This window comes from Capra hircus, chromosome 16 (assembly GCF_001704415.2).
Source record: "Capra hircus breed San Clemente chromosome 16, ASM170441v1, whole genome shotgun sequence".
Lineage (NCBI taxonomy): Eukaryota > Metazoa > Chordata > Mammalia > Artiodactyla > Bovidae > Capra > Capra hircus.
In genome coordinates, this window is record NC_030823.1 from 74402362 (window position 1) to 74426141 (window position 23780).

Below are 23780 nucleotides of genomic sequence, written 5' to 3' on the forward strand. Positions count from 1 at the left end.
GCTTTTGAATATGCTATCTAGGTTGGTCATAACTTTCCTTCCAAGGAGTAAGTGTCTTTTAATTTCATGGCTACAATCACCATCTGCAGTGATTTTGCAGCCCAGAAAAATAAAGTCAGCCACTGTTTCCACTGTTTCCACATCTATTTGCCATGAAGTGATGGGACCAGATGCCATGACCTTAGTTTTCTGAATGTTGAGCTTTAAGCCAACTTTTTCACTCTCCTCTTTCACTTTCATCAAGAGGCTCTTTAGTTCTTCTTCACTTTCTCCTATAAGGGTGGTGTCATCTGCATATCTGAGGTTATTGATATTTCTCCCAGCAATCTTGATCTCAGCTTGTGCTTCTTCCAGCCCAGCATTTCTCATGATGTACTCTGCATAGAAGTTAAATAAGCAGAGTGACAGTATGCAGCCTTGATGTACTACTTTTCCTATTTGGAACCAGTCTGTTGTTTCATGTCCAGTTCTAACTGTGGCTTTCTGATCTGCATACAGGTCTCAAGAGGCAGGTCAGGTGGTCTAGTATTCCCATCTCTTTCAGAATTTTCCACAGTTTATTGTGATCCACATAGCCAAAGGCTTTGGCATAGTCAATAAAGCAGAAATAGATGTTTTTCTGGAACTCTTTGGCTTTTTCCATGATCCAGCGGATATTGGCAATTTGATCTCTGGTTCCTCTGCCTTTTGTAAAACCAGCTTGAACATCTGAAAGTTCACAGCTGATGTATTGCTGAAGCCTGGCTTGGAGAATTTTAAGCATTCCTTTACTAACATGTGAGATGAATGCAATTGTGTGGTAGTTTGAGCATTCTTTTGCATTGCCTTTCTTTGGCATTGGGATGAAAGCTGGAAGTATGGTTTATATTTGACTCCAAGATGGCAGAGTAGAAGGATGTGCACTCCTCTTCTCCTCTGAGAACTCCAAAATTACAACTCACTGCTGAACAACCATCGACAGGGGAATGTTGGATCCCACCAGAAAAAGACACCCCACATCCAAGGGCAAAGGAGAAACCTAAGTAAGATAACAGGAGGGGTGAAAACACGTTTAGAATCAAACCCCACAGCCGCCAGAGATGCTCAGAGGGCTCAAACAAACCTTGTGCACATTGGGACCCAGAGACCTCACAGAGACTGAGCCAGAACTGTGTGTGAGTGTCTCCTGTGGAGGTATGGGTTAGCAATGGCCTGCTGCAGGGCTATGGGCTCTGGGTACAGCAGACCTGGGTGTGGCATAAGCCCGCTTGGAGGAGGTTGCTATCAACCCCACCATAGAGCCTCCAGAGCTTACACAGGACTGGGGAAACAGGCTCTTGGAGGGCACAAACAAAACCTTGTGTACACAAGACCCAGGAGAAAGGAGCAGTGACCCCCACGAGAGACTGACCCAGACTTGCCGTGAGTGTCCAGGAGCCTTTAACAGAAGTGTGGGTCAGCTGTGGCCTGCTGCAGGGCTGGGGGCACTGAGTGTAGCAGTGCATCATGGGACCTTTTGAAGGAGGTTGCCATCGTCATTACCTCCACCATAGTTTGGCCTCAGGTCAAACAACAGAGAGGGAACACAGCCCCGCCCATCAACAGAAAATTGGATTAAAAGGTTTACTGAGCATGGCCCTGCTCATCAGAACAAGACCCAGTTTCCCCTACAGTCAGTCTCTCCCAGCAGGAAGCTTCCATAAGCCTCTTATCCTTCTCCATCAGAGGGGAGACAGAATGAAAAACCACAGTCACAGAAAGCTAACCAATCTGATCACGTGGACCACATTCTTGTCTAATTCAGTGAAACTATGAGCCATGCCATGTAGGACCACCCAGGATGAACGGGACATGATGGAGAGTTCTGAAAAAACGTGGTCCACTGGAGAAGGAAATGGCAAACCACTTCAGTATTCTTGCCTTGAGAACCCCATGAACAGTGTGAAAAGGCAAAATGATAGGATACTGAAAGAGGAACTCCCCAGGTCATTAGGTGCCCAATATGCTACTGGAGAGCAGTGGAGAAATAACTCCAGAAAGAATGAAGAGATGGAGCCAAAGCAAAAACAACACTCAGCTGTGGATCTGACCAGTGATGGAAGTAAAGTCCAATGCTGTAAAGAGCAAAACTGCATATGAACCTGCAATGTCAGGTCCATGAATCAAGGCAAACTGGAAGTGGTCAAACAGGAGATGGCAAGAGTGAACATCGACATTTCAGGAATCAGCGAACTAAAATGGACTGGAATGGGTGAATTTAATTTAGATGATCATTATATCTACTACTGTGGGCAAGAATCACTTAGAAGAAATGGCGTAGCCATCATAGCAAACAAACGAGCCTGAAATGCAGTACATGGATACAATCTCAGAAAGGACAGAATGATCTCTGTTCATTTACAAGGCAAACCATTCACTATCACAGTAATCCAAGTCTATGTCCCAACCACTAATGCTGAAGAAGCTGAAGTTGCATGGTTCTATGATGACCTACAAGACCTTCTAGAACTAACATCCAAAAAAGATGTCCTTTTCATTACAGGGGACTGGATGCAAAGGTAGGAAGTCAAGAGACACCTGGAGTAACAGGCAAATTTGGCCTTAGAGTACAAAACAAAGCAGGTCAAAGTCTAACATAGTTTTGCCAAGAGAACACACTGGTTATGGCAAACACCCTCCTCCTACAACACCAGAGAAGACTCTACACATGGACATCACCAGATAGTCAATGCCAAAATCAGATTGATTTTATTCTTTCAGCCAAAGATGGAGAACCTCTATACAGTCAGCAAAAACGAGATCAGAAGCTGACTGTGGTTCAGATCATGAACTCCTTGTTGCCAAATCCAGACCTAATTTGAAGAAAGTAGGGAAAATCACTAGGCCATTCAGGTATGACCTAAATCAAATCCCTTATGATTATACAGTGGAAGTGACAGATAGATTCAAGGGATTAGATCTGATAGATAGAGTGCCTGAAAACTATGGATGGAGGTTCATGACATTGTACAGGAGGCAGGGATCAAGAGCATCTCCAAGAAAAAGAAATGCAAAAAAGCAAAATGATTGTCTGTGGAAGCCTTACAAGTAGCTGAGAAAAGAAAAGATGCAAAAGGCAAAGGAGAAAAGGAAAGATATAAGCATCTGAATGCAGAGTTCCAAAGAATAGCAAGGAGCGAGAAGAAAGCCTTCCTCAAGCAACAATGCAAAGAAATAGAGGAAAACAGTAGAATGGGAAAGACTAGAGATCTCTTCAAGAAAATTAGAGGTACCAAGGGAACATTTCATGAAAAGATGGGTAAAATAAAGGACAGAAATGGTATGGACCTAATAGATGCAAAGATATTAAGATGTGGCAAGAATACACAGAAGAACTATACAAAAAAGATCTTCATGACCCAGATAACCATGATGGTGTGATCACTCACCTAGAGCCAGGCATCCTGGAATGCAAAGTCAAGTGGGCCTTAGGAAGCATCACTATGAGCAAAGCTAGTGGAGGTGATGGAATTCCAGTTGAGCTATTCCAAATCCTAAAAGATGATGCTGTGAAAGTGCTGCACTCAATATGTCAGCAAATTTGGAAAACTCAGCAGTGGCCACAGGACTGGCAAAGGTCAGTTTTCATTTCAATCCCAAAGAAAGGCAATGCCAAAGAATGGTCAGACTACTGCACAATTGCACTCATCTCACATGCTAGCAAAGTTATGCTCAAAATTCTCCAATTCACACTTCAACAGTACATGAACTGTGAACTTCCAGATGTTCAAGTTGGATTTAGAAAAGGCAGAGGAACCAGAGATCAAATTGCCAACGTCCGCTGTATCATGATAAAGCTAGAGAGTTCCAGAAAAACATCTACTTCTGCTTTATTAACTATGGCAAAGCCTTTGACTGTGTGGATCATAACAAACTGCAGAAAATTCTTAAAGAGATGGGAATACCAGACCACCTGGCCTGCTTCTGGAGAAACCTGTATGCAGGTCAAGAAGCAACAGTTAGAACTGGACATGGAACAACGGGCTGGTTTCAAATCAGGAAAGGAGTATGTGAAGGCTGTATATTGTCACCCTGCTTATTTAACTTACATGCAGAGGACATCATGAGAAATGCTGGGCTGGATGAAGCACAAGCTGGAATCAAGATTGTGGAGAGAAATGGCAATAACCTCAGTTATGCAGATGACACCACCCTTATGGCAGAAAGCAAAGAAGGACTAAAGAGCCTCTTGATGAACTGAAAGAAGAGAGTGAAAAAACTTAAAACTCATCATTCAGAAAACGAAGATCATGGCATCTGGCCCCATCACCTCATGGCAAATAAATGGGGAAACAATGGAAACAGTGAAAGACTTTATCTTTTCGGCTCCAAAATCACTGCAGATAGTGACTGCAGCCATGAAATTAAAAGACACATAGTCCTTGGAATGAAAGTTATAACCAACCTAGACAGCATATTAAAAAGCAGAGACATTACTTTGCCAACAAAGGCAAAGCTTTCCATCTAGTCAAAGCTATGGTTTTTCCACAGCCATGTGTGAATATGACAGTTGGACTAAAAAGAAGACTGAGTGCTGAAGAATTGATGATTTTGAACTATGTTGTTGGAGAGGACTCTTGAGAGTCCCTTGGATTGCAAGGACATCCAACCAGTCAATCCTATAGGAAATCCGTCCTGAATGTTCATTGGAAGGACTGATGTTGAAGCTGAAACTCCAATACTTTGGCCACCTGATGAGTCACTGACTCTTTGGAAAAGACCCTGGTGCTGGGAACGATTGAAGGCAGAAGGGTAGGAGAAGGGGATGACAGAGGATGAGACGGTTGCATGGCATCACCAACTCTATGGACATGAGTTTGAGTAAGCTCTGGGAGTTGGTGATGGACAGGGAAGTCTGGCAAGCTGTAGTCCATGGGTTGCAAAGAGTTGGACACAACTGAGTGACTGAACTGACTGAGACCTTAACTGTAAGAAACACTTAAGGGAGTCTTACAAGGTGAAATAATAGGACACTAGACAGTAACTCTGGAGAAGGTGATGGCACCCCATTCCAGTACTCTTGCCTGGAAAATCCCATGGATAGGGGAGCCTGGTAGGCTGCAGTCCATGGGGTCGTGAAGAGTCGGACACGACTGAGCGACTTCACTTTCCCTTTCCACTTTCATGCATTGGAGAAGGAAATGGCAACCCACTCCAGTGTTCTTGCCTGGAGAATCCCAGGGACAGCGGAGCCTGGTGGGCTGTGGCCTATGGGGTCACGCTGAGTCGGACAGGACTGAAGCGACTTAGCAGCAGCAGCAGCAGACAGTAACTCAAATTGTTGTGGAAAAATAAATATCTCACTAAAAGTAAATTCATAGGCAATTTTAAAAGATAGCATTGGATTACAGGTGGTTCGCTAGTACAGGTTTTGTAGTTAATTTGGTATTAATTCAACTCGGACTTCTGTAAGTCTAGGAAGTTAAATGTAGTCCCAATGGTAACCATAAACAAAATAGCTACAGAATGTACAGAAAAGGAAATAACGCAGAAACTATTCATCTCACTATAAAAATCAACTAGACACAAAGAAAAAAGTAACGCTGGAAATTAGGAACAGAAAAGCTAAAAGGCTTATAGAAAGCAAATGGTACAATGACAGAAATAAGTCCCTCCTTTCAGTAATTTATTGAATTTAAATGCATTAAACTCTTCATCAAAAGTCAGAGATTGGCAGAATGCATAAAACACATGATTCCACTACATCCCCATGAGACTCACATGACGTCCATAGACACAAATGTGTTGAATATGAAAGGGTACAAAAAAATATTCCATGCTAATAGTATCTAAAAGAGAGCAGGGATGGCTATACTAATTTAGACAAAATAGACTCTAGAGAAAAAGTGTATAGGCAAAGAAGGACATTATATTTTAAAAAGGATTAAGTACTTGAATAAGATATAACAATTATAAACATTTATGCATCTAAGAAGAAGCCATCAAAATATGTGAAGCAAAAAATGACAGAACTGAAGGGAGTGAAACACATTTATACAAAATAGGCATTTCTACAGCAATAGTTGGAAACTTCAATACCCCACTCATAGTAACGTATTAAACAACTTGGTAGAAGATAAGTAAGGAAGTAGAGGACTTCAACAATACAAGACAAACTAGGTCTCACCGACATATACAGAGCTCTCCATCTAACAACAGAACATAGTCTTCTCAAGTGCACACTGGACATTTCCCAGCTCAGATCACATTTTAGGTCACAGATGAAAAAAATTAATATTCTTCATAATAGATAATACATACTTGAAGTGAAGTGAAGTCGCTCAGTCATGTCTGACTCTTTGCGACCCCACGGACTATAGCCTACTACGCACCTCTTAATAGCAGTTAATTCTGCTAGGCCAAAATTAATAAGAATTAATGGATTTTAAAAGGTAGCTATCAGGTTGGGGAGGGGGAAAAAATAAGGTAGATACCATACAAATATGTTCTTTGATCACAAGAGGACAAACGCAAAAGTCAAAATAAATGGGAAAATTGGAAAATTCTCAAAATTGCTAAAATTTTAAAAGTCCTTTTACGCACCAATGAATCAAAGAAGAAATCATAAGGGCACTTAGAATACACTTTGACATGAATGTGTTACAGGGAAGAGTCAATACTGACTCCAAGTTGGGCTTGTATCTTTGATTTTAACCTTTGCTTTCCTTTGCTTTTATTATCGTAACCATACATAATGGCCTACCTCAGGTCTTTGTTCAGGACCTTGTCCCACAACAAGGGAAAAAATTTCACATCCCCTCCCTGAGGTTGGCCATTGCAGAAGACTTCTGTAAGATTAATGGCCTTTTTTTACTTTACTTCCTCACCACCCCCCCCCTTTCTCTGTTCTATGAAAGAATCTGGCATCTAGATCACAATAAGATGGTTATTTTGAGATATTAGTCCGGAATCTTCTCAGTCTGCCAGCTTTCTGAATAAAGTTGTATTCTTCACCTTAACACTTCACCTCTCACATTTATTGCCCTGTCATGCATCAAGGAGAATGTACTCGGACTTGGTAAAAAAAAGGAAATGAAAATATAACCTACCAAAACTTATGGATGGAATAAAGCAAAAGATGTGACAAGAAGGAAGTTTAAATGTATAAATGTTTACATTAAAAAATGTAACACCTCGCACACTTTGAAACATAAGCCAGAGGGAGTAACTTCAAATGAGCCTGGATAAGACTCAGTTTGTGGTCTTGCAGAGCCTCCCCAAGAGGCAACTGGGCCTCCTTCTGGGAACACAGAGGCTGGTGGTAGCCAGTGGGGAGTTCCTTGTACCAGGAGAACACGTGGTGCTCACAAAAAATACCATATTGAGAACCTCTTCCTCGCTTATTAGTGTTGGGGACTTACCATTCACCAACTAACTGGCAACAGTCCCAAGATGCACTGGGATGAGCAGCCAGACACCCTGGGCCTGGTCCTGCCAGTCAACACCAGCCCCATGACTCCTTGGGTCATGCAGACAGCTGCACCAAGATGCAGTCCCACGCATTAGTGGGCCATCAGATTCCGCATGCGGCATGGCCTGCCAGCCAACCCATCTGAGGGCCAGCACTGCTATCAGTGTTCCCCAGCAGGTGACTCTGCCACAAATAGAGAGCCTCGCAGCCCATATAAGGAACAACATTAGAAGATACACATATGGTAAACAGATGGGAGTACCCTGCTGGGCCATATAGAATGTTTTCTACATAAGACCACTTTTCCAAAACTCAGAAACATATCTGAGCTACCTAGAACAAAGAAAACACAGAGAATTAGGTAAAATAAGGTAAGAAAAAAATATGTCCCATGCGAAGGAAGTAGCCCAGAAGAAGAACTACCTGGAGTGGAGACAAGCAATATATCTTATAAAAAGTTCAAGGTAATGATTATCAGAAAGTTAAAAAAAAGTCAGAAGTAGAATGGATGAATATGGTAAGAAATTTAATAAATTATGAAATATTTTAAAAACCTGAACAGGGATGAAGAATACAGTAGTTGTAATAAAATTACACCAGAAGGATTCAACAGTAGATTACATGATTCAGAACAACGGATCAGCAACTGGAAGACAGAATAGTGGAAATCACTAAAGCTGATTAGAAAAAAATTGAAAAAAATGCAGATGGTTTAAGAGCTCTCTGAGACAATATCAAACATACTAAATAATTTGCATCATGGGGCCACAGAAGAAGAAGAGGGAGAGAAAGGAGCAGAGAATTTAATTAAAGAACAAATAGCTGAAAATTTCCTTAACATGGGAAAGGGAATAGATTTCTAGGTCCAGAAAGCAGGGTCCCAAACACAGTGAACCCAAAGAGATCCACACCAAGATGCACTGTAATCAAACTGGTAGAAATTAAAGATAGAGAGATTCTTAAAAGCAGCAAAAGAAAAGCAGCTGGCTGCATATAACAAACTCCCATAGGATTATAAGCATTTTCAGAAGAAACTTTAAAGATCAAAAGGCAGTTGCATGATAAGGTTAAAGGGATGAAAGCTAAAAATCTATATATAAAAATCCTGTACCTGGCAAAGATATCATTTAGATTTTTTTTAACTTTTATTTTTACTTTATTTTACTTTACAATACTTTACTGATTTTGCCATACATTGACATGAATCCGCCATGTCCTGAACCCCCCTCCCACCTCCCACCCCATATCATCTCTCTGGATCATCCCCATGCACCAGCCCCAAGCATCCTGTATCCTGTATCGAACATAGACTGGAGAGTCGTTTCTTACATGATAGTATACATGTTTCAGTGCTATTCTCCAAACGACCCAATCAAAAAATGGGCCAAAGAACTAAACAGACATTTCTCCAAAGAAGACATATGGATGGCTAACACAGTTCTATCATTTAGATTTGAAAGAATGTTACAGATAAGCAAAACTAAAAGAATTCAGCACCACTAAATGGGCTTCAAAATCACTGCTGATGGTGACTGCAGCCATGAAATTAAAAGATGCTTACTCCTTGGAAGGAAAGTTATAACCAACCTAGATAGCATATTGAAAAGCAGAGACATTACTTAACCAACAAAGGTCCGTCTAGTCAAGGCTATGGTTTTTCCTGTGGTCATGTATGGATGTGAGAGTTGGACTGTGAAGAAAGCTGAGTGCCGAAGAATTGATGCTTTTGAACTGTGGTGTTGGAGAAGACTCTTGAGAGTCCCTTGGACTGCAAGGAGATCCAACCAGTCCATCCTAAAGGAGATCAGCCCTGGGATTTCTTTGGAAGGAATGATGCTAAAGCTGAAACTCCAGTACTTTGGCCACCTCATGCAAAGAGTTGACTCATTGGAAAAGACTCTGATGCTGGGAGGGATTGGGGGCAGGAGGAGAAGGGGACGACAGAGGATGAGATGGCTGGATGGCATCACCGACTCGATGGACATGAGTTTGAGTGAACTCCGGGAGATGGTGATGGACAGGGAGGCCTGGCATGCTGCGATTCATGGGGTCGCAAAGAGTTGGACACAATTGAGTGACTGAACTGAACTGAACTGAACTGAAATAGGCTTCACAAAAGAAACGTTAAAAGGATTTTTTAAAGTGAAAAAGAAAAGGCCACAACTAAAAAATATGAAGACTGTGAAGGAATTATCTTATTTGTAAAGGGAAACACACAGGAAAGGTAGCGGATAAACCATTTACAAAACTAGCAGGAAGGTTAAAAGACAAAAGTAGTCAAATCATACACACACACACACACACACACACACACACACACACACATAAAATAAGAAGTTAAGGGATGCACAAAACAATGAACTATAAAATATGATGTCAAAAACATTAAACATGAGAGGAGGGGAGTAAAAATAAGTATAGTTAGAATGTATTTGAACTTAAGAAATCAGCAATGTTAAGCAATCATGATGTTTTATATAAAAATCTCATGGTAATCACAAGTGAAAAATCTATAATACATACACACACACACACAAAAGAAACAAATCCAAACTCAATATTAAAGATACTCATCAAATCACAAAGAAAGATAGCAAAAGAAGAATGAAAGAGAACTGCAGTAACAAACAGTAAATGATTAAGAAAATGACAAAACATGGATACCTACCAATTATTATTTTAAATGTAAAAGAAACAATACTCTAATCAAAAGACATGGAGTGGCTAAATGGATAAAACACAAGATCTAATGATATGTTGCATCAAAGAGACTCACTTCAGATATAAAGACACAAAGTCTGAAAACAGAGGAATGAAAAAATGTATTCCATGTAAATGGAAAGCAAAAGAAAGTTATAATGCAAATACTTATCTCAGACAAAATAGAGTTAAAACAAAGACTGTCAAAGAGACAACGTAGAACCTTACATAATGATCAAGGGATCAGTCCAAGAAGATATAGCAATTGTAAATACATATGTACACAATAGACAATCAGCTAAATACATAAGGAAAATATAACAGAAATAAAGGGAGAAATTGACAGCAACATCAAACAGGACTTTAACAACACACATACATCAAAGGACATATAGACAGAAAATCAATAAGGAAGCATTGGCTTTAAATGAAACATTATATCAGATGAACTTAATAAATATGTATGGAACACAGATCCCAAAGCAAAAGAATAGAGATTCTTTCCAAGGACACACAGAACATCCTCCAGGATAGATCATATTCTAGGCCACAAAACAAGCTTTGGTAAATTTAAGAAAATTGAAATCATGTCAAGCATTCTTTCTGACCACAAAGACATGAGCCCAGAAATCAGCTATAAACACTAACAAGGCTCAAAATTATGCTGCTAAACAATGAACAGACCACTCATGTAACCAAAGAACAATTTTTTAAAAACTGGAGACAGATGAAAACAACAATACAATGACTTAAAGTCTGTGAGATGCAGCAAAAGCAGTTCCAGGAGGAAACTTTCTAGCAATAGAAGCTTACCTTAGGAAACAAGAAAAATCTCAATTAAACAACCTAACTTACACCTCAAGGAAGTAGGAAATGAAGAACAAACAAAATCAAAAGTTAGTAGAAGGAAAAAAATATCATAAAGATCAAGGCAGAAATAAATGAAATAGAAAAAAAAAGACAACAGAAAAAAAGACCTGGTACTTTGAAAACATTAAAAAAAATGTTAAAACATTTAGCCTGACTCATCAATTAAAAAAAAAAAAAAGAGGGTCTAAATCAGTAACATGAGAAATCAAAATGGAAAACTTTAAACCAACGCTAAAGAAACAAAGAGGATCATAAAGGTTACCATGAACAACTATATGGCAATAAAATGAACAGCTAAGAAGAAATGCACAAATTCCTTGAAAGGCATAATCTCCTAAGACTCTACCAGGAAGAAAGATAAAATATTAACTAATTAGTTATCAGTAATGAAATTAAGTCACTAATAAAAAAACTCCCAACAAACAAAAGTCACATAAGGTGACTTCTAACAAACACTGTGAGAAGAGTTGACACTTATCCTTCTCAAACTAACAATATATTATACAACCCAAGTAATATGGCCAATATTTTATAATAATGATAAATCAAGTCTAATCTATAAAAGTTTTGAATTACTTTATGGTACTCCTGAAACTAATAGAATACTGCAAACTAACTATGCCTTATTAAATTGAAAGAGAACACCTATCCTTCTCAAACTATTTCAAAAAATTTAAATGAAAGAAACACTTTCAGATGCATTGTAAAAGTCCTGAATCACTCTAATACGTAAGCCAGACAAAGACGCCACAGCAAAAGAAAATTATAGACCAATATTCTTGATGAACTTAGATACAAAAATGTTCAATAAAATATTAGCAAATATATTTTAAAAATACTTTACAAGGGTCATACAGTACTTTGGCCACCTCATGCGAAGAATTGACTCATTGGAAAAGACTCTGATGCTGGGAGGGATTGGGGGCAGGAGGAGAAGGGGACGACAGAGGATGAGATGGCTGGATGGCATCACGGACTCGATGGACGTGAGTCTGAGTGAGCTCCGGGAGTTGGTGATGGACAGGGAGGCCTGGTGTGCTGTGATTCATGGGGTTGCAAAGAGTCAGACATGACTGAGGGACTGAACTGAACTGAACTGAACACCATGATTAAGTGGGATTTATCTCAGGGGTGCATGTACTGTGCTTAGCCGCTCTGTCATGTCCGACTCTTTGTGACCCCATGGACTCTCACCCTATAGGTTCCTCTGTCCAGGGGGATTATCCAGGCAAGAATACTGGAGTGTATTAACATGCCCTCCTCCAGGGGATCTTCTCCACCCAGGAATCCAACTGGGGTCTCCTGCATTGCAGGTGGATTCCTTAACAGCTGAGCTACCAGGAAAGCCCTACCAGGGCTGCATGGATGGTTCAAAGTCACAAATCAGTCACTGTGATATACTACAATAACACACAGAAGAATAAAAATCATAGATTATCTCACAGATGCAGAAAGCTTTTAACAGATTCCAGATCCATCTATGATAAAAACTCTCAACAACATGGATATAGAGGGAAGGAAGAAAGCATTGCATGTGTGCTCAGGTGTGTCCCACTCTTTGTGACTGTATGGACTGTAGCCAACCATGCTCACCTGTCCATGGGTTTCTCTAGGCAAGAATACTGGAGTGGGTTGTCATTTCCTTCTCCAGGGTATCTTCCCAACCCAGGGATGGAGCCTTCATCTCCTATGGCTCCTGCATTGAGGCAGATTCTTTACCACTGAACCACCTGGGACATTCCCCATAAAGGGAACGTACCTCAGTATAATATAGGTAATATATAAGATAATATATTATTTAACTTATGTGCAGAGTAGCTCCTGTGAAATTCCAGGATGGATAAAGCACAAGCTGGAATCAAGATTGCCGGGAGAAATATCAACAACCTCAGGTACACAGATGACACCTCCCTTATGGTAGAAAGTGAAGAGGAATTAAAGATCCTCTTGATGAAGGTGAAAGAGAAGACTGGAAAACCTGGCTTAAAACTCAACATTCAAACACTGAAGTTCATGCCATCTGGTTCCATCACTTCACTGCAAATAGATGGAGAAATAATGCAAATAGTAACAGACTTTATTCTCTTGGGCTCCAAAATCACTGCAACCTTGAAATTAAAAGGTGCTTGCCCCTTGCAAGAAAAGCAATGACAAACCTAGACAGTGTATTAAAAAGCAGAGACATTATTTTGCCAACAAAGGTCCATCTAATCAAAGCTACAGTTTTTCCAGTAGTCGTGTATGGATGTGAGAGCCAGACAATAAAAAAATCTGAGTGCCGAAGATTTGATGCTTTCAGACTGTGATGCTGGAGAAGACTCTTGAGAGTCCCTTGGAGAGCAAGGAGATCAAACTAGTCAATCCTAAAGGAAATCAATCCTAATAATATTCTTTGGAAGGACGGTGATGAAGCTGACGCTCCGGTACTTTGGTCACCTGATGCGAAAAACTGACTCACGGGAAAAGATCCCGATGATGGGAAAGATTGAGGGCAGGTGAAGGGGACGACAGAGGATGAGATGGTTGGATGGCATCACTGACTCAATGGACACGAGTTTGAGCAGCTCGGGAGTTGGTAATGGACAGGGAGGCCTGGAGTGCTGTGGTCCATGGGGTCGAAAGGAGTCAGACACGACTGAGTGACTGAACTGAACTGAACTAATATAAAATGATTATATTCATTTAAAGACCTTTCAATAGACTAACTGGATTAAGAACACACACACACACACACACACACACACACACACACACACTGGATTATAAGTCAGCCATAAACACTGGGAAATCTTGTCATTAGTGACAATGTGGATTGGCCTACAGAATATTATGCCAAGTAAGACAAGTCAGACAGAAAAACAGAATATTGCATGATATCATTTATATCTGCAATTTAAATACAAAGCAAATGAAACAAAAATCAGAAACAGACTCCAGTTCAGTTCAGTTCTGTTCAGTCGCTCAGTCGTGTCCGACTCTTTGCCACCCCATGGACTGCAGCATGCCAGGCCTCCCTCCATGAACAGTATGAAAAGACTCCAGTTACAAAAAACAAAAAAATGTTTGCCCTGGGAAGGGGTGGAGGGAGAAATTAATTAAATGAGTGATATTAAGAAGTACAAATTTCTAGCTATATAAGAAATGTTACAAGGATATAATGAGGAAAATAGTCAATAAAGTGTAATAACCTTGTATGGTGATAAATTGTATCTAGACTTATCATGTTAATCACTTTGAAATGTATAGAAATATCAAATCCCTATCTGATGCATCTGGACTAGTTTGTAGGTAAACTAGTCTTTAATTAAAAGTAAGAAGAGAGCTGTAAAATAATCAACCTAATGTTACAACTTAAGGGACTCGTGAACAAAGACATACACACAAAACTAGCAGAAAGAAGTAAACAATAAAGATTAGAGCAGAAGAGAAATTAGTAGAGAATACTGAATGAATCCAAAAGTTGGTTTTCCAAAAGAGGAAGAAAATTGATATACCCTTAGCTAGATGGACTATGACAAAAAGGAAGATCCAAATTACCTAAATCAGAAATGAAAATGGTGATATTTCCCTTAGTTTTACAGAATTAAAAAATATTATGAGACGTCTATGAATAATTTTATGACAACAAATGGATAGCCTAGATATAAAAGACAAATTCATGTAAACACAAACTCTACCAAGACTTCATTTAAAAATACAAAATCTGAATTGATTATGACTAGTGAGGAGATTGAATCGGTAATCAAAACTTTCCCAGTAACAAAAAAAGTATTGGATCTGATGTCTTCACTGTTTAATTCTGCAAAACATTTAAAAGAGAAGTAATACCAATTCTTAGCTTAAAGTTTTACAAAAATTGAAGAGGAAGGCAGCCTTCTGAATTTATTCTGATACCGGTGTAATAATGACATCAAAGCTAGAATAAAACACTACAAGTAACCAAGCTACAGAACAGTATTCCTTATAAATACTGATGTAAAAATCCTCAATGTAATACTAGCAAACAGTTCATCAGCCTATAGAAAGGATTAAAAACCATGACCAAGAAGAAATTATTCCTGGAATGCTAGGATGGTTCAACATGAAGATCAATCAATGCAATATATCACATCAGCAGCAGGAAGAAGAAAAACTCACATGATCATCTCAACTGATAAAGAAGAAGCATTTGACAAAATTCTACATTTTTCATGATAAAAAAATATTCAACAGTCTAGGAACGGATGGAAACTCCCTCAGGGTAATCAATACCATACACGACAAGCACACAGCACAGTCTCATACTCAGTGGTGACAAACTGGAAACTTTTCCTCCAAGATGAACAAAGGCAAAGATGCTTAATATTAAGAAAACCTGTTGCATTCCAGTATATTATATTTTAATTCTAAAATCATACTTTAAAATAAATGCCCAATATCTCCAATATGTAATAATAAAGGAGCCCTGTAGGGGAAAAAAAAAGCTATTATTAAATGCTCAGTACCTCTTTTTGAGATGTTTCACTCCTTTGTAGCAGCATCAAAAATAAGGTTTTCCAATTAAGAGATTATGATCAACATTATCATCCAGGCTAAGCAGATCGATTTAGGTCCTTAAAACTACAGATTATCTCAAAATAAGAGTATGTTTGGTTGACAGTTCTACTTCCTAGTTCCATAAGCCCCATTTCAACTCTAAGAATTGGCAATTTTAAATTATTGTCAAGAATAAAGTTACCATGATTACTACATTTATAATTTATACAATAGGTTTGTTATTACATATAATAAGTTATACGGGCTTCCAAGGTGATGCTAGTGTTAAAGAATCCCCGTCAACGCAGGAGACACAAAAGATGCAGGTTCGATCCCTGCGTTGGGAAGATCCCCTGGAGTAGGAAGTGGCAACCCACCCAGGTATTCTTGCCGGAAAACTCCATGGACAGAGGAGCATGGCAGAACCCTGGCAGAACCCTGGCAGTCCATGGCGTTTCAAAGAGTTGGAAATGACTGAGCGACTGAACACACACATAGTAAGTATACAGTTTTGTTTTACCTCAATTTAAACTTCTTTCTAATTACACATTTTTCAGGTCTTCATAAATAGTGCAATAATTGTTTGGCTACAAGTACGACTTGTCACATAGAAAACAAAATGATATCTAGTTTGTAGAAATGTTTAAAAAGATGAGCAAAACAAAAATGGAATTACTAATATTGAACCTTATTTTCTGTAGTGAGCATCTTACTTACCCTGGATTACAAGCAAAGTGAGCCTGTGAACCGAAGAGAACACTTCCATTCACTAGGTTAACGTAGCCATTCACAGGATCTCCTAGATTAGGACATGATTTTTCTAAAAGAAAATATTCAAATATGTTGGTTTATACTAATTTCAAAAATAGATTTAAATCAAATTCAAAAGTCTATATTGCTTGTTTGAATTCATGAGAATCTTATTATTCATTTAACTATTATTTTCTTTCCATATTATACGGCCAAACAAGATTCATATTTACCCAGGTAAACAATTACCAAGAAAAAGATTCCCTGAGGATTTTTCAAAGCCTGAACAAATGCACAGATATCTAAAAGCCTATATTCACATGATAAAATCATCACTGAAGTAATGGAATAGGCACACTAAGATGTGTGTAAATATCCAGTGCTATAAAACATTTTTGTTCGTTTATTTACCTACACAGGCATCCTGGAGAGATGACCATGTATTATTATCTTGACAAACAGCAGATCTGGGGAGAGCAGGAAGCTTGGGCTTGAAACCTAGACGACACTCATATTGCACGCATTCCCCAGGACGATAATTGGGTTTAGGCGCACCTTGGAGCATCATAGTTTTAAATCTCGGTGGATCACCACAAGCCTCTAGGAACAGAGAGAATAAGAACATGCAAATGAAGTGCTTTATCTCTTTCATCAGCCAGGGACTGCAGCCTGGCCTCAGGGAGGTGCTACAGAATAGATAGATTCAAGGACTGCCTCATGCTTTCCCAGGCGGCTAAGTGGTAAAGAATTACTGAGGACGCAGGAGACGTAGGAGATCTGGGTCCGGTCCCTCAGTTAGGAAGATCCCCTGGAAGAGGAAGTGGCAATCCAAAATCCCATGGACAGAGAAGCCTGGCAGGCTATAGTCCCTGGGGTCGAAAAGAATTGGACACAATTGAGCACGCATACACGCCCATGCTTTTACCCGTGTGGTAGTAGTAGCAAAGGCTGTGCCTTGCTTACTTTAAATAACCATCTATGAGCTTTTTTGGTTTGTTGAGGAATAAGGTGAACTTTCATTCAACACAATTGAAAAGATAGCATCTATGTTTTGGGTTTTAAAAAGTATTTATAGGTATGTGTCCTTTCCTCTTCTTTCTAAATTCATCATTTCAAAACTCACCTCTCCCTAAGAAGTCTTGTATATAGCACTCTGATCAGATTACTTTCCCATAGTTTAGGCTTAGTTTCCTCTCAGAAGGCAATGTCCTAGAGGGCAGAGATCATATACCTTCTTTCTGTACTATACTCTGTACACACTGGGTGAGAGGTAATATCAAATAAACATTGTGAGTTTCATAGGTCAAAATAAATATGGGCTAAAGTATTTAAAAATATAACTTCTTTCTATTTGTTTTGTATTAGTGAATTGTTGTTGTTCAGTCGCTCACGTCCAACTCTTCGCGACCCCATGGACTGAAGCTTGCTAGGCTTCCCTGTCCTTCACCATAACCCAGAGCTTGCTCAAACTGATGTCCATTGAGCTGGCAATGCCATCCAACCATCTCATCCTCTGTCGTCCCCTTTACTTCCTGCCTTCAATCTTTCCCAGCATCACTTCTAATGAGTCACTCTTCGCATCAGGTGGCCATAATATTGGAGCTTCAGCTTCAGCATCAGTCCTTCCAATGAATATTCGGGACTGATTTCCTTTAGGATTGACTGGTTTGATCTCCTTGCAGTCCAAGGGACTCTCAAGAGTCCTCTCCAACACCACAGTTCAAAAGCATCAATTCTTTGGTGCTCAGCTTTCTATATAGTCCAACTCTCACATCCATACATGACTACTGGAAAAACCATAGCTTTGACTATAAAGACCTTTTTCAGCAAAGTAATGTCTCTGCTTTTTAATACGCTGTCTAGGTTAGTGAATTGAACATTTCATAAATAAATGGGTACCCTTTACATACCAAATTTTATTACTTTGAATAACCTTACATAAAAAATTGGTTTCTTGGATGTTACTGTAAATATGATTTAATCTTCATTCACTGATTAATGGATTGTACATACCCTTAAAAGCTTCCTGCAGTAACTCTTTGGGCTGTTTATCCAGTGTATCCTGACTGTAAACTAAATTGCTATGATTTTAGAATGGTTTACGTCTGGCCTTTTTCTGTGGGGGGTTCTTCCCTAGGACAGTGTTATTCCTGCTTCAAGAAGTCCTCTTCCTTTTAATTATCTGTGCTCTTGGAAATCTTATGAACCTGCTAAAAATGATGTAAAAATATTATGATATTTAAAGTCTTAAAGTGCTAAAAGAATGCAGAGGCCCCTCCTATAAGGTTAAGGACCTAAAGGAGAAGGGACATAGATCTAGTTTGATCCCTGAGGAACCTTTACTGTAATTACTTCTTGGATCTAGGTCTTAAAATTGACAGACTAGTCAAGAGAGAACTCTAAACAAGTGAAATATTATTCACCTTTTTCATCATTTTCTAAATTCCATATTGCTCTCTTGATACTCTGTCTGACATTTCATTTACACCATATGCTGAAATCCACCTATTGGCAAAACGTTTTCAACATTTCCAGTATTTTGATCTGAATATATGAATGCACCTCCATCAACTGGCCAAAACAAAAGCGACAAACAAACAAACAAGCAAAAAGGATGCAGTTATTAAAAATAGAGTTGGATTTTACTAATAACATTAAATTTACTCAATTTGAGCTATACGTTCTCATTTTACATTAGGGGAAAAAATGGACTAGAAATGCTAAACAATTCCATTCTAGATAGAAATGTATAACATCATTCAGAGCTTCCTGGAACCAAGAAAGAAATCAAGTTAATAGCATGCCCATAATTAAATTATGCAAGTGTCATTTGCTTTATGTATTTGATTTGCTTTATGTATCTGAACAATTTCTTCTCTTATTTAGTATATTGGATTCTTTATTCCTGTGAGGATTTTCAAAGTAAACATATCTTGACTAAGATTTTTTTCCAGATGGTTTACAGTACAATTATTATTGGGCTGCAATGCTATACTTTTACAAGAAGCATTATATAGTATGTCATTAAAGAATATGATAGATTGCATTCAGAAAATCCCCAATTTTTCAATTTTCCAGATGAGTTTAAAGAAGATGAAACAGTCTCTATACCTATCAAGAGAACTGCTCATCTTCTGTACACTTGCAAAAGTTGGGCAAGGACTCTCTACCTGCTTACAGAATTTAAAAATAACTCTCATACTCAAGCACAAACTCAGATCCGTGCCCAGATGGTAACTTCAGGATAATTATGGTCTCTGATCAAAGTGGGACCTCAGTGAAACCTGACCATCCTGCCCCTTTTCTCACTGTCCACACAAACTACTTTTTAAAAGGAATACCAAAGTAAATTTCACTGAAACTTAAGTCCATGTTTGTATAAACTAACATTCTAAAAGGCTGATAGAATGCTCATAAGCAAGAACATCTATATCCTATAACACGTTTTTTTAATCAAACTTGAAAAAAGTGCCACATAAAGAAGATTCTAGTTGGTGGGGAAGATGAAACTGAACACGTCATCAGTTGTAAAGGAAAGGTACTGAATGCCAAGCCATGCCTTGTCTTCAGAAATCGTAAGTTGGGCTCTCCGAACACCTCTGCTGTGGTGGTCTGACCACTGTGTGCACGACTGTAGGAATGCTGGGCTCCTGGTCTGGATGACTGCCAGGCTCTGTTCTGTGTTGAGGCTGCTAGTCACTGGTGTGTAGGTCTGGGTTTTAGTATGATTTGCTGCAAGGTCAGGGGAATCCCAGTCCTGGAGCCAGCGCTTTGATAGGTAGAACCAGGTCACAAAGTGGCTGGATGTGGAGACGTGTTTGGGTGTTTTTGTTTTGCGGCGGGGAGGCCAGAACCTGTTCTCAGGGTGGCAGCTGCAGGGTCAGGGGCCCCAGAGCTGGTGTCAGCCTGCTGGTGGCTGGGGTCAAGGCACAGGTGGGTTCCATAGCTGGTGTTGACCAGTTGATGGGTAGGGTCAGATCCCGACATGGCTGACTGAGGGGCACAAGGCATCTCGGAGGATGTGTCAGCTTGCTGGTGGCCTGGGGCTCTGTGGGTCTTGGCATTAGTGCTGGTGAGCAGTACCAGGCTCAAGGTGGGCAGGACCAGGTCCCACAGACCCTGCTTTCAGGGACAGGGTCCTGGAGTTGGTGTTAACACACAGTGGGTGGGCTGAGGCTCAGGGGCTCTTGGGGCTGCTGTCCACCTTTTCATGGATTAGGCCAGGTCAGGGATCTATGCTGACCTCCTGGCAGACAAGACCCTGTTCTACACCTGGTTTTGGGGTGCCAGGGATCCTAGGGTTAACATGGGCCCACTCTTGGGTAAGGCTGTGTCTTCAGCCTTGTGGTGGGCAAGACTGGGTCTTGGGGTGGCTTGGGGCTCTGGGTTACCTATGACAGTCAGCTTGACGTTACGTGCATGCATGCTAGGCCGCTTCAGTCGTGTCCAACTCTTTGCGACGCTATGGGCTGTAGCCTGCCAAGCTCCTCTGTCCATGGGATTCTCCAGGCAAGAATATTGGTCAGTTGTCATGCCTTTCTCCAGGAGATCTTCCCCACTCAGGGACAGAGTGGTGTCTCCTGTATTGCAGGCAGATTCTTTACCACTGAGCCACCTGGGAAGTCCAGCGCTGCCTCCGGTAATCAAGGCAAGTGAGCACTCTCACCCTCCACTGCCTCTGTCAGGATAATATGCCCAGTAGCCACCGTATCACTGCTTATGCCTCTGCGGTCACTGGTGCCTTGCTGCTGCCAGTGTCAATGGTATGAGCACCCGGGGCACAAGGATGGTGACTTCTTATGCTGCCTCCTGGATTCTGAGCCACAGCCTCCATCACCAATCGGGGCTGGGAACGTGGGGGTGTAGGCAGAGTACACAGCGACTTCTCCCACCTGACCGTTATATGCACCGCACGAGCTTCCCAACTTGGCACCGCTGGGTGGCCACTTCTACAAAAGTCACACTAGAGAACACCCTGCACGGACTCCCCCAGCCCAGGCCAGCAGGATACAAGTACTCACTCCTGTTAGAAACCTGCCCGGAGTACAGAGCAAACCTCCCCGCCCACCTTCTCCCCTCCCTCCACACATACACAGGCACAGAACCAGCCTACCAATATCCCCAGGCACCTGGGAACTCAAAAGCAAGCCATCACCACCACCAACAGGCCAGCAGGCCCGTCCCCAAGTGGCTCAGTCCCAGAAACCCTGCAAGCTTTTCCTAGTGACCCAGTTTGCCCCTTGGTAAATCCAGGCTGCGCGCATCACCCCGCACCGCTGAATGCGCACCAACAAGCAAGACGGCTCTTCTAGTGCTATGTGGTCCCCTTTGGTCACTTTTTCTACCCCAATTCCTTATGACCCCAGAGTGGACCGAGCCCCACGACTCTCACGAGAGACTAAAAGCAAATCTCCTCCCACCCTCGGTTCCTGTCGGCCGGCCTCGCGAGCCGCTCCGGTTCCCCACCAGGGAGCACACTCTGCAGGCTCCTACCGGAGACTGTGGGCAGCAGGAGGAGCACGAGGACCACCAAAAGCATCCCTATGAGGCACCAAAAAAAGGGGGACTCCCGGGGCGACCAGGAGGGGCTTGCGCGATACGAAAGCCTCTGTCACTTTCGGGGAGACCAGCGGGAAAGCTGAGCCCAGCCCAGCGGAGCTCTGAGCTCGGTTGCCAGACGCAACAATCCCCACTCGTAAGGTGTCGGGTGCGGTAACGCGGAGGGGCGTAGCTGGGCCGTGCCGGGGGCGGGGTTAGGGTCTAGCGGGGCCAATGGACGGGCTGCAAGGTGGGGCCTCGGCGCCGGGGGCGGTCCCCGAGCCTGGTGGGGCGGTTCCCGCGCTGGAGGGGCGGTCCCTGCGCCCGGGGGGGCGGTCCGTGCGCCTGGAGGGGAGGTTCCAGCGCCCGGAGGGGCGGTCCTCGCGCCTGGGGGGGGCGGTTCCCGAGCTGGAGGGGCGGTCCCTGCGCCCGAAGGGGTGGTCCGTGAGCCTTGAGGGGCGGTCCCCGCGCCCGGGGGGGGCGGTCCTTGCGCCTGGAGGGGCGGGGCGCGGCGCTGCAGAGGGTTCTCCGTGGGCTCGCAGACTTGTGTGCGCCTCCGCCGACACACGGGATGTCGCTGGTTAGAGCCGCGGCGACTCGACGGGAATATCTAGTTCACCGCCTCTTGGTGAACAGACTGTTATCACCCTACGCAGGGAGGGTGGAAAGGAATCACGGGCTGGCCCGGTCATTATTGTCCCTTTTCTGGAAGTCTGGATTAAGGAATCAAGTGCAGAATCCACCTGATTCAACCTGATTCAAAGAATCAACCTGAGGGTAAAAACCTAAGCCCAGGCAGCGTGTCACGGTCGGCCAGACACCCCTCAGGACTGCAGTCTGGACCTGGGGCATTCCAGACTGTCCGGACACCTGGGTCCTTTGTTAACTCTTTGGCATTAGTTAGGGATGATTCAGGAAACTATTATAGTTGTGGTTGAGCGTCTACTACTGAAATCTCTCATGGCCTGATAGATTTCAGAATCAGAAAAGATTTGCCCATTGCTCTCCCAATTGCTAGCATCAGTCAGTCTTCCACATATTTCCGAGAGAGTACCCTGGGAAGGTAAATTATTAAATAACATGGGCCATTAGCATCAGTTCAGTTCAGTTTCAGTTCAGTCGCTCAGTCGTGTCCGACTCTGCGACCCCATGAATCGCAGCACGCCAGGCCTCCCTGTCCATCACCAACTCCCGGAGCTCACTCAGATTCAGGTCCATCGAGTCAGTGATGCCATCCAGCCATCTCATCCTCTGTCGTGTCTCCTGCCCCCAATCCCTCCCAGCATCAGAGTCTTTTCCAATGAGTCAACTCTTTGCATGAGGTGGCCAAAGTACTGGAGTTTCAGCTTTAGCATCAGTCCTTCCAGTGAATACCCAGGACTGATCTCCTTTAGAATGGACTGGTTGGATCTCGTTGCAGTCCAAGGGACTCTCAAGAGTCTTCTCCAACACCACAGTTCAAAAGCATCAATTCTTTGTTGTTCAGCCTTCTTCACAGTCCAACTCTCACATCCATACATGACCACTGGAAAAACCATAGCCCTGACTAGACGGACCTTTGTTGGCAAAGTAACGTCTCTGCTTTTGAATATGCTTTCTAGATTGATTATAACTTTCCTTCCAAGGAGTAAACGCCTTTTAATTTCATGGCTGCAATCACCATCTGCAGTGATTTTGGAGCCCCCCCAAAATAAAATCTGATACTGTTTCTACTGTTTCCCCATCTATTTCCCATGAAGTGATGGGACCAGATGCCATGATCTTATGGGTTTCAACTCTCAGGAACCCTTGTTATTGAATGACTAAATGTTTTATTAAAGATGAAATACACTTTTATTGAAAAGGTGAGGACAAGGATGCATTAAGTGCAAAATTCTTGGAAACAATGTCATTAGAGTTGGGAGGGGTAGGAATTGGTTAGGTGAAGTGGCAAGGGGGAGAACTTTTCTGTTGAAACAATCTTGCAAATGACGCTGCA

General features: G+C 41.7%; 1 protein-coding gene across 1 annotated transcript in view; it reads right to left on the bottom strand.

Annotated features, from left to right (window-relative positions):
• LOC102169786 (membrane cofactor protein-like) overlaps positions 1-20275 on the bottom strand; it is a 47876-nt gene extending 27601 nt beyond the window's left edge. Inside the window, exons 1-3 of the mRNA XM_018059968.1 lie at positions 20119-20275; positions 16676-16864; positions 16232-16334 (exon numbers count right to left, since the gene is read on the bottom strand). Coding sequence (XP_017915457.1) covers positions 16232-16334; positions 16676-16864; positions 20119-20275 — 449 coding nt within the window. The remainder of the gene's footprint in view (positions 1-16231; positions 16335-16675; positions 16865-20118) is intronic.